This window comes from Microtus ochrogaster, chromosome 15, assembly GCF_000317375.1.
Source record: "Microtus ochrogaster isolate Prairie Vole_2 chromosome 15, MicOch1.0, whole genome shotgun sequence".
Taxonomy (NCBI): Eukaryota; Metazoa; Chordata; class Mammalia; order Rodentia; family Cricetidae; genus Microtus; species Microtus ochrogaster.
Genome location: NC_022017.1, coordinates 36,205,310 through 36,222,275, shown reverse-complemented (window position 1 = coordinate 36,222,275; position 16,966 = coordinate 36,205,310). Strand labels below are relative to the sequence as shown.

At 49.3% G+C, this 16,966-nt stretch overlaps 1 protein-coding gene across 2 annotated transcripts in view; it reads left to right on the top strand.

Annotated features, from left to right (window-relative positions):
* The window catches only part of Tg (thyroglobulin), a 171,522-nt gene extending 155,379 nt beyond the window's left edge, over positions 1 to 16,143 (top strand). The window contains exons 44-48 of one of the 2 annotated variants that reach the window (XM_005354537.2): positions 4,438 to 4,619; positions 7,369 to 7,476; positions 14,510 to 14,644; positions 14,980 to 15,167; positions 16,034 to 16,143. In XM_005354537.2, the coding sequence (XP_005354594.1) occupies positions 4,438 to 4,619; positions 7,369 to 7,476; positions 14,510 to 14,644; positions 14,980 to 15,167; positions 16,034 to 16,143 (723 nt within the window). Of the gene's footprint in view, positions 1 to 4,437; positions 4,620 to 7,368; positions 7,477 to 14,509; positions 14,645 to 14,979; positions 15,171 to 16,033 lie in introns of both variants that reach the window. The other variant, XM_005354538.1, reaches the window with a different exon arrangement.
* The last annotated feature ends 823 nt before the right edge of the window (positions 16,144 to 16,966 follow it).

The window sequence follows — 16,966 nt, the reverse complement described above, 5'->3', positions numbered from 1 at the left end:
ATTTCTTGGAAAGATGTGCCACCACCCCAAATCCAAATCCTCTTACTAGGTTTGGACCTAGACAGACACAGGATGTGAATTAGAATAATGGGTCACAATTCCTGGTTTAGACAAGTTGTTTAGCCAGTCGGAGCTGTGGCTATTGTAGCTTCCAAGTAGAACAGTGAGCCCTGTCTGCTTTCTGCATATCTAAGAATGGAGACAGCTCTCTACAGAGAGGAACTCCGTGGGGTTCCAGCTCCAGGATGCCCTACCTAAGAATCCATGACCCTTCCATTCCTACTTGAGTCTCAGACCCTCAGAGCCCGACACCCCATAACTTCCCATCTAATGCCTTGGAGGCTCTCCCTAAAGGTAAGACATGTGGACTTAACCCCCTAATATACAATATTTTCTGACTGTTAATATAAAGATGAGTACCAAACAAGCTAGAATTGTTCTATTGTCATCGCAGCCCTGCCGTCCTATTTCCTCTTATAACTTGGAAAGAAGCTAATAGAATGTTTTGTGTGTGTCTAAACATGTGGTAGACACTTGGCACTGATCCTGCCCCATCTGATAGAAGGCCAGCTATTGCTCTTAGCTCTCTAGTAAGATAAGTAGTGATCAACGGTTCACAAATGACTTAGGCATGCACCCCCAGGGTTTCATTAAAGACTCTGTGTCCTGAAGTCTTCTGGGGTTTGGGAGGAAGTTCTGAGCACACAGATAGAGCCTGTGCCTTGCAGAGCTCACAGAACTAAGAATCAATGACTCATAAGCACTAAGGGTTTTGGGTGTTGAGAGGAGCCCTGGAGGAAACAGAGCCAGAGAGCTGCAAAGGAGACCGTAGAAAGGGAAATACACTTTAGGGGTGGACAGGGACAGCCTATCAGATGTGTCCCTTGGATCGAGACCTGCATGGGAGAAGGAGACAGCCATGGAACAGGGACATCTAAGGGCAAATGGAGATATAGTAGCCAGAATGGGAATGGCTGTCTGCCAGACCCAGGAAGATTATATCCTAGGCACCTGAGGAACAGGAGAGGGGGCTGAGGAAGAAGCGATCTGGGGAGAGCAGTGATATGCGATCCCCGTGGATATTGAGAGAACCCTTTCAAAATAAAAACACAAGCATTCTCGTGGCCAGTTACAACCCTGGTGATAGTTGGGTAGTGGGGAAGGTAAAAACCAGACTGTGGTGCTATAACCATGCAAAGGGCTCCTCGTCCTTTCAGGAGGACCTAGAGAGAGGGCCTGATTTGAGTGGGATCAGAGGATGGTTCTTGTCTACCTCGCTAGAATGAAAGCCCTACAGGAAGAAGGTGGCCCCAGGTAAGCAAGGGTGCATACAAAGGAAAGAGCTGAATGGGACATGAATTGGCTGTGCATGACTGGCAGCCTCCAGGAGGTGGGGGACATCTGAATAGAAGGCCTGCAGCTAGGGCTGGACACAGAGTTAGACCTCCCTAATTTGATCCTGGGGTGTCTCAGCAAGAGGCCTCATCTTTACACCAGTGAGGGAGAGCTACTGCCTTCAGTGTACACGGTAGTCCCCGGCATGGATGGTAGAACACAAGGGTCCTGGTACTTGGACATCTCTGTCCCACCCCTCATGCTAGGAAGTGGAGGTGAGCTATGCCTTCCAAGTGTCCAGCAATCCCATTGTGACTGCACATCCCCCGGGGATCCCAGAACTGAGTCTTCTCACCATCATTCCTACATCAGCACAGGGGCCTTGCAAAACATCTAGAGACAGGAAATAGACACAGGTGTTTCCCCGCCCCCTGCTCATCAGTGCCTTTGCTGAGGGCTGGGAGCTGGGCCAATGGACCAGGGAATTTGACATCCATGATAGTTCAACCATCAATACTTGCACAGCCCTTCAAAGATCCACAGCATCCACCTAAAGAAATGAAGTTATGAATAAAAGCAAGAGAGAGGTCTTGTTTTGTGAAGTCAGACCCACAGGGCTCTCTTCATCCTGTAGTAAAGTGTTTTAGGGCCTCTAGGTTTTCTGTAGTTTTCTCATTGATGCCAGTGAAACTGACAGTTAATACAAATTTGCTTTTTACTAAGTGACCTAGGCCAGAGTTTGTACAGGGTTTTTCAGACTGCGATTCTGAACTCTAAAGACAAAGCCGCATGCAGCCTTGACTTTAGTAAACTCCAGACTGCGCACGAGGAACGTGAGGACTGAAGAGGCTCTAGGACAAGCCAAAGTCACACCACCAGGGAATGCAGAGGACTGGGAACCAAGCTGGGTGCTGTCTCCAAGCAGGTCCTTCTGAGGGGGCCCCTTAGCTGCTCTTGACCTACAGCACAAACGACATAATGGGATACTACAGGTGACTGCCTTGTGCTCCAGTCCTCTCAGAAGCCACCCAGGGCTGGACCACAGCATCCTCTACGGTTTAATGATACTGGGATCAGAAGAGATGAAATCATCCTTCCGAGACCTTTCAAAGGCAGCTTGAGACTCAGACCCTCACACTGATACCCAAGTGCTCAGTGTTCTTGTCACTACGCTGGGCTGGGATCTGGGTCAACTTCCTTCCATGTTGTGTGATCCTGTGTTTGCAGTGTAACTCTGGGTCATGATTAAGTTAGAGCTGAGGAAGGACTGGGTGCCCCCATGATAAGGCCTGGGCTAAATACCAGCCCATGCTGGCTCACTGTATGGTGGCCCTAAGGGGTACAGGTTCCACTGGTCTGAGATTGTAGCTGGAAATAGGGTGATGCCATACCCAGAACCAGGGTTCTTGGAAGACTTCGGTGAAGCAGTCAGGAAATGCTTAATACCAAGCTGTAAGTGGCAGGAGGTATGTGACAGCTTTAGTAGATATTTTGTTATGAGCAATTCCAGAAAATCATCCAATTCAGTTTTCCCCATGCCGTTGGAAACTTATGAAATCAGTATGATAGACAACAGATGGGTTGGTGAAAAACCAATATTATTACCCTAGAGTAAATGAACGGTAGCCCCCAGATTCTAATGAAAAGAGTGAAGTGGGTGCGTGGTAATCATGGGGAGCTTTTGAGGGGGTCTGTAAGAGAACGTAGATATGTGGGTGAGGATGGAGTATGTTTGTGTGCTCTTACACAAACCTCTTCTCATTGTGACCTTGGTCTCTGGTCACATCCAGTGGTATCTGGAAGCTGTCTTTGCTCATGGACTCACAACTGTGCTTGGCAGATAGTGATGAATTTCAGATTTCTTTCTAAAACATCTATCAAGACGAAAGAAACATGGCCCTTTTGCATGCTATCCCCTGTGGCCCTCCTCACTGTCTCCTGAGGCTAGTGTTATGCACCTGGGACATGTCTTCCATCAGTCATCCCTCAGGTGGGTAGGCCAGGCTCCTGTCCTACAGATGGAACATGCTCCTTAGCTCGCCAACATGTGGCTCCTTGTGTCCTGATCCTGGATCGATCCCTCTGCTTAGAGGAGTTTATAGAGCAGTGTAAACACACCAGGGCCTGCCAGCATAAATGGGCTCGTGGTATGCAGAAACTCCTGGAAACATGTAAACATATATGCATCCTGAGCCTGTCTGGGGATCAGGCATCTTGGCCTCACTCCCAGACCCGCATCAAGGAAAGACCTGCATCTTCTGCCCTCCATCTCCAGAAAGGAGAAAACTGAGGCCAGGAGGTAGGAGCTGAGTGTTCTCCTCCCACAGAGTAGTCAGCTGCCAGGAAAGAGCAGGGCAGGGAGGCTGAGAGGGGCAAGAGTGACTGCTGCCCCTGAGCAGTTAGGCAGCCCCTCAGCCCAGCAGGGCAGCTTCTTTGTCTGTCTCTCCTAAAGCAGGCCTGGCCCCAGCATCATCCCTGTACCCTTGCCCATGCTAAGCCTACTCTGTAAGGCCCTAGATATCCACTTACATGTCCCTGTCTCTGCCCACTGGGATGTAGCCTAATAGACAGGGGAGCAGGACCTTATGGTCCCAGATACTTCCCAGGCAATGGAGAATTGGTTCAGGGGAAGAGTGTGTTCTTAAGGTAACACTATCTGATCATATCCTGAACAACTAGGGCAGTATATGGGATGGAACGAAATGTCTCACAAAAGACCACAGCTAGGCACATGCCAGTTAAACCTAGCCAGACAAATCCAGAAAGAGGCAGCATGTGGTCCAGTGTCAGACAGCAGTCAGGACTGAGACGGACTAAGTGGGAAAGTGGAGCTGGCTTCTTCACATTCTTCTTTTAAAAACCCTAGGGGAAGGCACTCACATTTTCCAATGGGCAAAGGAAAGCACAGGTGGGGAAGAGCCACTTGCTTAAGGTCACACGGTAAAAAGCAGGTGGAGCTGGAACAAGTACAAGAGCTTAATGCTGTGCTTCTCTGAGAGAAAATTCTAGAACAATGTTTGAAGGACACAAAGCATACCTTTCGGGATATGATTGGGAAAATCCATATCTTTCTCTTTCCTTCCTCCCTCCCATTTTTCAAAGCAATTTGAAGAGAGACAAGGCCGAACCAACAGCAAAACAGCCTTTTACCAGGCACTGCAGAACTCGTTAGGTGGGGAGGACTCGGATGCCCGCATCCTCACAGCCGCCGTATGGTATTACTCCCTGGAGCACTCCACAGACGACTACGCCTCCTTCTCACGGGCACTAGAGAATGCCACCCGGTAAGCCAGGCCCACCAGGCAAGTCGGGGCCACTCAGAATGCCTGTTTGTGCAGGATGCAATTTCTCTGCCTACTGTGGATGACGGTTGGGTCATCATTGAAGCTCAGGGTGTCCTCAGTTCTCCCTGATGGGCCCTCAGACCACTTGGGAAGGAGATATGATAAGGCCCAAGGGTGCAGATATGTGCTTAGCTCCACACTCAACTCCATATGTGACCAGAGTCTACTCAGCACGTGGGAATGGAGACCTACTAGAAAGTTTCCATCTCTTACCCAAGTAGGATGAGCCCAGGGTTGCCAAGCCCAAGAGAGTCCTTTCCTTGAGATGATGTTGCCTTCTGTTGATACAGTCCCCTCATCCCCACTCATTATTCAGGCTCCTTTCTTGAGAAGCATGTCTTGTCCCAACCCCCAACCCCAAGGAAACTAAAGACTGCCCCCAGTCTCTGCTGCCCCTAGCGTCCCTCTGTCACAGCACTGTATAGGAGGGGCTGCACCATTAATCCACTGAAGCCAAGCACAACGTTCTTTTTTAATTCATGTTCATGTGCATTTGCAGGCACATGTGTGAGTGAAGGTCTACACATGCATATGCGTGTATGTTATATATGTATGTATGCATGCATGCATGCATGCAGCATGTGGAAGGCCAGAGGACAATACTGAGTGTCCTCCTCGGGAATGCCTCCCACCTCCTTTGAGACAGAGTCTCTCCCTAGTCTAGAACTCCCCACTTAGGCTACTGAGTCTAGGGATCCCGCTGCCTCTTCCTCCCCAGAGCTGGAATTTACAGTAACAGACCACCATCCCTGGCATTTTTACACAGATCTGGGGACCAAACTCGAGTACTCAGGCCTCTGAGAGAAGCACTGGTATTATCTGAGCCAACTCCCCAACCGCCAAACTTTAGTTTATGAGCAAGTAGGTGAACTAGGACTGCATTTAGAGTAAGAATCAGGGGGCAAATAGACTGTAGCCCTCTTCCTTCAGAGGCCCTGGGCATGTGGCCGCCAACTCTCAAGTGACCTTGCAGGTTGTGTGGAAGGCATGATGCTTTGTATTCAGATTTTCCCAACAAGGGAAAGCTGGGCCCAGTGGGACCAGTGTCCCACACCAGTTCCTCTTCCTCCAGAAGGAGCCTTTGCTCTATGTTCTGGGGACAGGGCCAGGGTCAAAGCTCCATCTCAATGCTCTCCATCCGGGAGGCCATGGCTCTACTTGGACAGTCTGCAGAAATAGGACTGCGGGACATCTACTTGGAGCCTAGAAAGCCTTTATATGCCTCTTGGTGAAGAGCTCCACTCTAAACCAAGAAACCTACCGCTGACTTTGAAGCTGGACCTAGGCAGATCATAAGAGCCCACAGACACACAGTTCCTCACTCTGGGTGACTTTAAAATGGACTTGGGGCTACCCCGGATTTCACTAACAGATGAGCTTAGGCAAACTCAGGGTCTTACTTCAAAATTGTTATCTGGCCTTAAAGGTTACATATTTCCAGGATAAAAGCTGAGATCCAGTAATACTCAACTAGAAAGCTACAGCCCTCACAGCTCAGGCTCTCATTTCCTCCTGGACAACTCAGGCTACAACCCCCCTCAGCCTGTCTGTCTCCAGTCTCCCGGAAGTATCCCTCCCTGGGGTGGCAAGCATGAGCCTTTTTCTTGATGTTTCAGTCCCATCCTGTGCTGTTCACAGGCGACACCCAGCTGCCCATATCTACCCTCTGTGAGAGACCCCTTCTCTAGTCCTACATTGGAGTTCCCCCAAAAGATGTCAGCTTTACCAACAATCACCAAACATTATCAACTCCGTGACCAGGAAGAGGGTGACAGCCTACTGGTTAGACAGAATTCCAGGGTGTCCTCAGCCTCCAGTATCGCAAAGTCTCTGCAAGACAGGGTCCCGGGCCAAACTTTTCAGCTGGGAGACCAAAGAGGCCCAAGAACTATTGGGCCTCACCTTACCAACAGAGCAGTAGGGATGCAAAGCCCTGGAACTAAGGTCAACACAATCTGTCTGATTCCTGCATTTGACCAGCTCTTGAGGCACGGGGCCTGCTTGTCCATACATATGGAGCTCACTACTACAAGCAGAGCTTCTTAAGTTGGTTCCCATCACTTGCCTGAGGAATCCACATGAATCTCCATCACATCATCCGGCTTTGCACCGCCTGCCTCTTACCATTTGGGCTGAATGGGGCTTTGCTTGGTGCTTTTGTGAGCAGAAGCCTGGAGAAACTTTCTAATCCCTGTAAAAACAACCAAAACCATCTCCAGGCATTGCTAAAAGTTGCCTAGGGTTTGAGGTTTGGCAAATTTAGTCCTAGCTAGAAGCCCTAAGACCAAGGGTATTTTGTTCATGAAGTGTGTTTGAGAAGTCTGCCTTCTGTTCAGAGGTACACCTATTTATGTTGCTCACATCCACTGGGACTGGGCTTCCTAGCATGTTTTGCTAGCAAATCTTTAAGCACTGTTAATGTTCAGAAAAGAGGTTCAGACCTACAGGAGGACTCTTGACTTGGGAGACCCATCACCATGGGCACATTTCAAACTGCAGTCCCATAAACCAAGCTGTACATCTACCAGTGAGGCCATCGGGGAACTGGAAGGCACCTCTGCAGGGCTGGGCAGGGAATCTTGGTGGAGATGCCCTGGTGGGCGGGGCCTGCCTATGGGAAGTCACTTACCTGGTGCAGCCCTCCCCCTATAGCCATGTAACTGAATTTTCTCCTCTGTCCTTTCCTCAGGGACTACTTTATCATCTGTCCCATGATCAACATGGCCAGCCTCTGGGCAAAGAGAACCCGTGGAAACGTCTTTATGTACCATATGCCCCAAAGCTATGGCCATGGCAGGTAAGGTGATCATGTGACTATAGCAAATGTAGACAGAGAAGGCTGCCTGGCAAGGGTCCCTGTCACCACTATGATCCACAAAGAAGAGAAAGAAGGCAGGATGAGGCATGGGCCATTTCTCTGTGACGTGGGAGAGGGCTTGACCATGTATGCCTTGCCAACATCAGCTGCAAATGGGGCAGTGGTCAAGGGTACTTTATTCCATGGTGTTTCTGCCTGGGAAAACGAAGTACAAAGTTATGAGGACTCATACACCATAAAGGACTTGGAGCTTGTAGTAATAGGAGTGGCAGGGCTGCGTCCCCAGCACCCTGGCCGCCTGGCTAGCTTATGCCCCGAAATAACAACACACAAATTGTATTCTTTTAAACACTGCTTGGCCCATTATATCTAGCCTCTTCTCGTCCCCAGCACCCCGGCCGCCTGGCTAGCTTATGCCCTGAAATAACAACACACAAATTGTATTCTTTTAAACACTGCTTGGCCCATTATATCTAGCCTCTTCTCGGCTAACTCTCGTACCTGGACTAGCCCATTTCTAATAATCTGTGTAGCCCACGAGGTGGCTTACCAGGGAGATTCTAGCCTATGTCTATCCTGGGTCGGAGCTTCATCGTGTGTGCCCGCCCGGGGGAGGGGAGCATGGCCTCTCTCTGAGGCATCTGCCCCCGAGAGGAGAGCTGTGGAGTCTGAGCTCACTTCCTCTTCCTCCCAGCATTCTATTCTGTTTACTCCTCCCACGTATGTTTTAACCTATGAGGCCAAGCAGTTTCTTTATTACTTATTACCAATGACCTTCCTCCATCAGGAGCTCTGACTTAAGTTACTCTCTCTTTTAGGCAAGAACTCTCTCTTTTTTCCTTTGCTAGGATCCTACGTGTTTATGCCTCTGAGAACCGAGTACTTAAGAACAGACTTTCCATAGGAACAAGCGAATCTTTTTTATTTGTTTGTTTTTCTGTTTATTTGGTTTCATATTTTCTTTACTCTGTAACTTAGGCTTGGCTAGCACTCAGTATATAGTCCAGGTTAACCATGGACTCTCATCAGTATTCCTACCTCAGCCTTCCAAGCATTGGGATAGGAGACATGAGCTGCCAAGTCCAGCTGAGAGGGTTCTGTTTACCTCAATTACTCAATTGTCCTTAGTTCCAGAAGAGGTTCAAGGGCCTGGTAATAAAATCCTGTGGTGAAACAAAAGCACCAAAACAGGAGAGGGGCATGAGAGGCACACATAGGAAAGAAAAAATGATGGGATGAGAAGCAAGGAGCTACAGGAAGGATGCAAGGAGGCGAGATGAGGACATAGATGACAGCGTTTGGAGGGAGGGCTGTGGAGCCCGGGTTCTACTTCTGCCCTCACTGCATGTGGAAAGCCCATTCCCCCACACAGCAAGGACGTGTTCTCAGGAGCCTTAAGAAGTTTGTATCTCTTTGTCCCAAATATTTACAGTAGGAGAGAGAGAGAGAGAGAGAGAGAGAGAGAGAGAGAGAGAGAGAGAGAGAGAGCGCCAGCCACACGTGTCACCAAAGGGAAAGGAAAGCACCAGCGTGTACACAGTTCCGGCAGAGTCAAGAGGGCATGAACCCTGGGTTGGTTTCAGAGGCTCCCCTGGGGAGGGCCCACAGGCTTTGTGGCCTTCAAACAGCAGAAATGTGTTGTCCCATGTTTGGAAGGGCTGTGGGCCGGAGTGCCGATGTCATGGGGCTGGGGTCCTCCACAGGTTCTGGAAAGGGTGTGCCAGGGGACCTCTGGTCTCTGGTTGCTTCAGGTATTGCTTACCAAAAAGAGCCAGTCTTTCCGCTCCCCAATTCCTTTCATGCCTTGTGTGTATCCCTGTGTCCAATTTCCCACTTCTTGCAGGGACATCAGTCTTCAGTAGCACTCAGTCGTGTGACCCCATTTTAAGGTACCGGAGTGAGGGCGTTGACGTCTCTTTTGGAGAGGACACAGATGTTCTCTCAAGAGCCCTTAGCTTCCTGTAGATCACAGTCCTGTGCTGGAGGCTTCTGGGGTCAAGGACCTGAAGTGGATAGTCCTTCAGGGAAGGATTTAACTGCAGCCAACAGCACCCTCCGTGTGCTAGGCTAGCCAGGGTTTCTCTCTGCTGGTTACCCTCTGCCTGTGCTTCTGAGCGCTTGCAGACTGGGCCCTTATCATGATCCTGAGGACCTTCATGGAACAGCCACACGCTGTGTCCGATTATGAAGGATCCTTATGACTCTCGACACCTCAGTCTGAGGCTCTGTGTTCAAGGAAAGACTGGATAGGTGCTCACAAGACAGTGATGAAAGACTGAAACCAGAAACCAAACCATCCCTCGTGACAGGAGGAGACAAGCCTGCATTTCTGGTCTGTAGGCTCCCTGGAGCTGGTGCTATGGCTTGGAGCAAGCAGGTAGTGAGCCTGGAGGACCAACTTCCCTGGGATCCATGGAACTTGGGTCCCAGATACCAGCGCGTCAAGGAAGAGGTGGGCTCTCTGAAATCAGCCCTAACTGTCCATACTAACCTGAGCACTGCAATGCCCAAGGCTGTCCTATCATTTCCAGAGGAAAGACACGGAGACATCTGAAGCATGGCTATGTGCCCTGATGACAGGCAGGGACTCAGCATCCTCTCCTTCCAGCTAGCAACACGCCCTTGACTCTTACCAGCTACTGACCTGAAGCAGGTCATGTGGTCTTCTTGGTGACTCGGTTTCTTCATCTGAACAAGGAACACAGGAGTAGTTCTCTCTCTCGGGGCCACTCAGTAATGGATTTGTGTGTAGACCAGGGTCTGAGTGACTTTAAACCACAGGATTCCCACTGTTCTCAACAATCTCCCCTGTCACAACGGTCACAATGTAGAGCCATTGATGCAGTAGACTCTGCAGTTACTGAACAGATGAATGAAAGAACCTGAGACTTTTGGCAAGCCCTCTCTTTTTACTGCTCCAAACTCTCCCTTCCCCACAACTTCCTTCTTCCTTTCTACCCCTCCCCCTCTCCCTCTAGCTTCTCCCCCTCCCTCTCCCTTTCCTTCCCTCAGCTTTCTCTCTCTTCCCCTGAGCTGTCTCTTCTCTCGTTTTATTTCTGGTTCGTGTGTGTGTGTGTGTGTGTGTGTGGTGTGTTACATTCCCGCCGTCTGTCTCCTGCCTCTGTTCTGTTGGCATACAGCTACTTCCTGGCAAGGACCAGCAAGCAGACGCTATACCACTCTCTTCCATATAGAGCAGATGTCACAAAACAGCAGCGTGGCACTCTTGCGCCCACCACATGACGGATAAGCTGTCCTTTCTGCCAAGAGCAGGAGAGCAATGACACCGGGGCAAGGCCAGAGAATCCCTGTCCTTGTAGAGTAAGAGAACAGCCTCATGCCCAGAGGCAAAGAAGACATTTCCTCTTAGATCTTTATTTTCCCAACACAGAAACAAAAATCCGGGGAGGTGACAGGATCTGTTCCCCTCACATGAGTGGCAGTCTGGACTCTCAACTGTCTCCTGCCCGTTCCTCTGTTCTCAGTTGTACCCACTTCAGCCAGTACTAGATTGCTTAAGTCCATAATAAGCAAAGTTTATATTAGCTGTGCAACCCCGGACGACTCACTTAGCCTCTCTGGGCCTCCTAGGAAATACTTGGGAGAAGAATAACTGTTGCACAGAGCTGCTGAGAAGGGAGATGGAGACAGAGGCTTGCATATATTCTCGAGGGTCATTACCACATACATATCTGGCAGACTTTGTATGCCAAGACTGTAGATGGAAGGGAACTCTCCATGACTTTCACTCTCCCCCCACCCCTTTATTGGCTGTTTCATCTAAGCAAATTCCTTTGCCTCAATGTTCTTGCCTGTGAAATGGGTGTTGTTTCTTCCACTTCATCTTTGGAGTACGAGAGTTAAAGACAATACATGCTCACTATCCAACACCCTGTAGACCCTTCAATGTTTATAATCAGAATTCGGTTATTTTAAAGAGCTAATAAAACCCTGCTAGGAAAGAAAGGAAGTAAAGATGACTATGAAGGCAGCCACACTCCTCCTTTAAATGCTGCCCAGCTGTGGGAAGCAGAACTGTGAATCTTAGCCTTGAGATGTTTCGAACACCACTGGTCTGCATTCCAGGGGCCTGCCCATTCCAGATCCAAAATACCATCTCTTCAGCCCGTTATCTTGGTGACTTTGCAGAAACTGGCAAGCCAGAGAAAACAGTATCCGGCTGGATTCTTGAACGGGGTCCATGGGCCCAGCCACATCCCGTGTGATCCTTAAGATTCTCTCCCAGGGTGGATAAAAGCCGGGCACTGCTGACGTGCCCACCCCACCCTGCAGTGATCTGTCCACTCTCCAGTCCTCTTCCACTCTGACACGACAGAGCCCTGCCTGCTACGGGGCAGAGAGCAGAGAGCACACCCATCCGTCTGCACACATTTGGGTAACTTGGCAGTGCCAGGAGGGAGGAACCCTAAGGTGCCTGGCTCAGTGCTGAGGGAAGAACCAGGTAAAACGACAGCATTTGAGCTTCCAACCTGAAGGACAGGAGACAGCGCTAATGCAAAAGTGAACCCCCAAAATGGTGGTCAGGTGCCAGGGCCCTGAGGTGGGAAAGGCGTACACGTCTATAGGTAAAGAAGGCCGGGCAACGGGGGTCTGTTGAAGGTGAGGAAAATGGCTGCAGTTGTGAGGAAAATTGGCAGGTCATATCAGTTTTATAGGTATTTATGTAAGTGTGAGAAGATTATCATTGCACTCAGTGTTTTTATCTTCAAAGGCATGTCATTTGCAGTGCACAAGGATCTTGTCCCTCACACCCGAAAACGTGTCTCACAAAATCACTGTCACTTGAAGGTTGTTCATGAGATATAAAAATAAAAACCCCATTGTCCAATATGATGGTCAGCTGCTCAGAAACAGCCATGATAGGTGAGAAGCAACCAGCGTGACTCAGATCCGGGTTTTTATGTGGAACCTGTACCTGTGTTCATTCCCTTCCTGTTCCATTTCCAAGTTCGCGGCCTAAGTAGGAAGATGCTGTTTTCAGATCCCCTTCTTAATTTCCTGCAGATACCATAAACTTGGTGTGTGCCCACAATTTGATTTCTAGGCTGGGCCCCTTGTAAACGGAGTATCTGCATGATAGACAAAGCATTTAATGACCCCAAAGGTAGCTCTCTGAAGACACCTAGCCTGAGTGCCGAGAGAGTGTGGGGTCTGAAAAGTGCTGATTTGTGTTTGTGGCAATTTATGGAAAGAGTCAAGTTTAGTCCAGTTTACTCCAACCAGTCAATTAGAAGCTGCGACTGTCCTGCAAAATAATGTACCATCAGCTCTGCTGGGCACTGAGGAGGCCAGAAACACTGCTGCACTCTGGGTAATTTCTGAGATGAGTTGGGTGCCTCCAGGGCACTGTGTTCGTAAGAACTTCCTCTGGGGCACAGGTGGGACCTGAGTACGTGAAGTAAACAGAAAGCTCACCTTTAAAAGGTTGCAAAGAAACGCATGTGGTCTCTGAGGCCCACGATGACCTCCTGATGCATTCAGGAGCAGGATCTCAGTTTCTCAGATTTACCCAAAGAGAGACATGAGCCAGGTACTTAACAAGTCCGTGGTTCTCTAAAATAAGCAAAGAGGCCAGAGGCCGTGGAAGCAAGACTTCCCCTCCTCCTTTTCCCAGACTTCCTTCAGAGGAAGGGCTGCAGGGCTGGGGTATGCTTTGTGGGTACAAGGTCAGCCTGCTTCCTCTTACGCTGAGAACTTCAGGATCTCTGTGGTTACAGACTCATCCTCAAACCTGTCACATGGTTAGGGGCCAGTGGGCCTCTTCCAGTATTGCCTCTTACCCTGTCATCAGAAGGATGATGACTTCCAGCACACAAACTGTAAGAAATGTCGTCACTATCTCTACCCCCGCACCCCACTCTCTTCTTGGCTGGAGGAGAGCCCAGCTCAGCCACCTTCCAGCTGAGGCTATTATTCAGAGTTCTTTGAGGACAGCTCCTGTTACTGTTTTCTGCAGCGCTTTGTGGGTTGTGGCTCCTGGCCATGGAACTCGTGTTGGAAGTCAGCAGTGAGCAGTTCTTTCTGTCTGACCACGCTCTGGCTCCCTGGGAAGGATTTTAAGTTGAGCGGGGCTGAGGTAAAGTCAGAGATCTCACATGGATTCTGTCCTTACTGGACAGTAGCAGTGGTGGCCCTGCCTCAGCTCAGGCTTCTTCCCATGAGGCTCAAGGCCATGGCCAAAGGCTCTCTGCCTCAGACACTACCCAAATTCCCCACCTTTTCAGGCCTGATTTGCAATTCTTCAGGACTCAGCTCTTACCTCGCTCTCAACTGGAGCCTGATGAACACGAGCAAGCATGCCATCTGTCACTCCTTGGATTTTTCTAGAATAGGAAAATGACCCCTTTTGATTCTCAACACAGAGCAGTAGTCAGAAAGGGTGTGAGGCCTAGGGGCCTATTGCCTACTAGAGGTTCACTTCAGTCATGACACACATTTACTGAACACCTACCAAGTGTCCCATGCTAGGGCGCTACATGAGCAGAAGTCACCCTCAAGGAGCTGACAACTTGCAGATAAAGGGCCAGTGCAGAAGAGGGACCTGAAGCTGGCCATGTTTTATGATTTTGTTCATTGAGTGCTGCAGGAAGGTTACAGCTAATACCTACCCACCTATAAATACCCATATATTTCTTAGTTCTGAACTTCTGTGGGATTCCTTTTGTTAAGTGTCCGATCTCCGCCCTCAATTGAGGAACAAGCATCCAAAGACAATATAAGTATTGCCGCTAAAATAGAGTCAAAGGGTCATCCTGGAGCATCACCTGGTCATCAGTTCTCAGCAGCCAGTGAGCCTCAGTCACCACACATGCCAGGGGTCTACCCCAGACCAGGTTAGCTCCTGGATACAGGCCCAGTAGGATGTCACACTAAATGGCATCCTACACATGGTAGGAGGTGTGAGGGGACTTTGTTTTCAATGGAGGCCTGCTAGGTTTGGGTTCATATTTACCACCTCACACTTCTTGCCTCTCTTCCCCTGTTTCCTCAGCCTGGAATTGCTGGCAGACGTGCAGTATGCTTTCGGACTGCCCTTCTATTCTGCCTACCAGGGCCAGTTCTCAACCGAGGAGCAGAGCCTGGCCCTGAAAGTCATGCAGTACCTCGCCAACTTCATCAGATCTGGGTATGTGGCCCACTGTTCTCCGAATCCTATCATGTACTCCCTCCCAACCCCACAGCTGAACGCAAAGACCGCGTGTTTTATCATTTGACTCAAAACTGCAGTTCTCTGTTATGTATCCCTGCCTTGTCTTCCCTGTTTCTAATCAAACAATCTTTAGAGATAAATAGTGAAGAAATTTTCCAGCTGAGTCCTTCCTTGCTCAGACCCACTGATGCAATAAGTCAGGGTTTCTTTAGCCTCTGGACTGTGGACACTAGGGACTAAGATGTGTGTGTGTGTGTGTGTGTGTGTGTGTGTGTGTGTGTGTGTGTGTTGCTTTCTTCTCGTTTCCCTAGAAATCCCAACTACCCACATGAGTTCTCAAGGAAGGCAGCTGAGTTTGCAGCACCCTGGCCTGACTTTGTTCCTGGAGCTGAAGGAGAGAGCTACAAGGAGTTCAGCGCCCAGCTTCCCAACCGGCAGGGCCTGAAACGAGCTGACTGCTCCTTCTGGTCCAAATACATCCAGGCTCTGAAGGATGCAGGTAGTAGTGCCCTGGGGGCTATGAATTTGGGAATGGTGTTAGATTTGGTGATTCAATGCCTACTGATTAGCTGTGTGCTGGCTTCCATTGCATGCATGGAGGCCATCAGGTCACTGGGTACTGGGTACATAGCCTTTTTGCATGAGGTGTGCACAGTCCAAAACTCTTCCTCTGCCAAGAGCCTCCTGATCAGATGGGGGAGATGAGAAGTAAGGGCGAGGCTCAAGGAGAGGGCACTGGACAGAGGGAAGGAAGGACATGGGAAGGTTGAGTGATAAATGGCAGCCAGTTCTAGCCAGTAGCACCCATGCAGGAGGAGAAACATCTTCAACCTCTTGCAGTCCTTTGCCTGGATACATAGAAGATCTCAGAGAAAGGGAAGTGGTGAGGCACAAGATGGTATTCCCACTTCCTGCTGCTGGGGCTTAAGGGGTAAAATGGGCCATGGTAAGACATTAGGACTGTAGGAACAATATGATATTCTTAAGAAACTTCCAGGAGAGTGAGGAGACAATGTGAATGTCCTTCCTTTTTCCTTTCACTGGAGTACCTGTCCCCAGTGTCCTGAACCCAACAGCCTGAAGGGGTCACAGAGAAGGGATGATTTGAGGGAGCGTCCAGAATGGAAGTCCTGCTGACAGAGAGGGAGAGGTGGAACATCAGAGAAGAGACCTTTGTCTAAAGTGTTTTGAACTCTCAACTTTGCTTTAAGCTTCAAGACCAACTGAGTCCCTCGACATACCAAAGGTCCCTGCATCCCAGAAATGAATCTAATATTAGCAGGAATGATAAGGAATGAGTCTGGTCCTGGGGTCTCTCAACAAAGGATCGATTCTGGTACAACCTACCCTTCCTTTCTGTTTTAGATGGAGCCAAGGATGACCAGTTAACCAAAAGTGAAGAGGAAGGCTTGGCAGTGGGATCTGAGCTAGAAGAAGGTTCATTGGAGCCTGGCCCTAAGAGTTACAGCAAATGACCCGCCCTGAGACCACCTATTCACCCTGCCAGTTTCATTTCAAACTGCCCAACATGATGGGTTTGCTATATACAATCACTGGCTTTCAATAAAGTGTCTGCATTCAGCAAAACATTGGTGATTCTGAGTTGTGATTTCAAAGCAGTTCTTGGTGACACTACAAGAGGTGTTCATGTAAATCTTCCTGAGATTTGGCTCCCAGGTTACTGGGCTGTCAACAATATTTATAAAGTATCTGCTCTGCTTCCTTAGGAAAGCAAGGTTCATGTCCTTCTGAGAGAGGAAGAAACAGAAGACAGTAGCACAGAAAATGGAGCTCCATCAAAGGCAGGGGCTCCAGAGAGACGGTCTCATCAAAGTGAAGGAAAGTCCAGAATGTAAATAGGAGAACTAGGCCTAGGGCAGCAGTATAGCAAGAGGCAAGGAGGTCTGAAGCCTTGTGTGATGGTAGAAATGGATGGAACAGGAGGTTAGAACTGGAGACTTTGGTTACGTATGAGGAGTGGGTAACAGGAAAACAGGATTACCCAAGCTCCAGGACAAGCATCTACTTTCTACTTACTCTTCCTACAGGGAGCACTGGTGAGAGCAACTCTCTCTGTCTCTGTCAGTCTGTCTGTCTGTCTCCTCCCCCCCCCCTTCTCACTCTCTCTCACACACACAAAGGCTAAGTTGGAGCAGGTGGAATTCGTTAGCACTTTCTGTCATTTGCATGACACATCATAAAATGTGTTCACACCCATCTTCTCACTTGAGTTCAGACCAAACTCTGTGATGCTTTGCAGGTTAGATGGGGCGCAGCAGGTCTCGTGAAGTGTTGGGA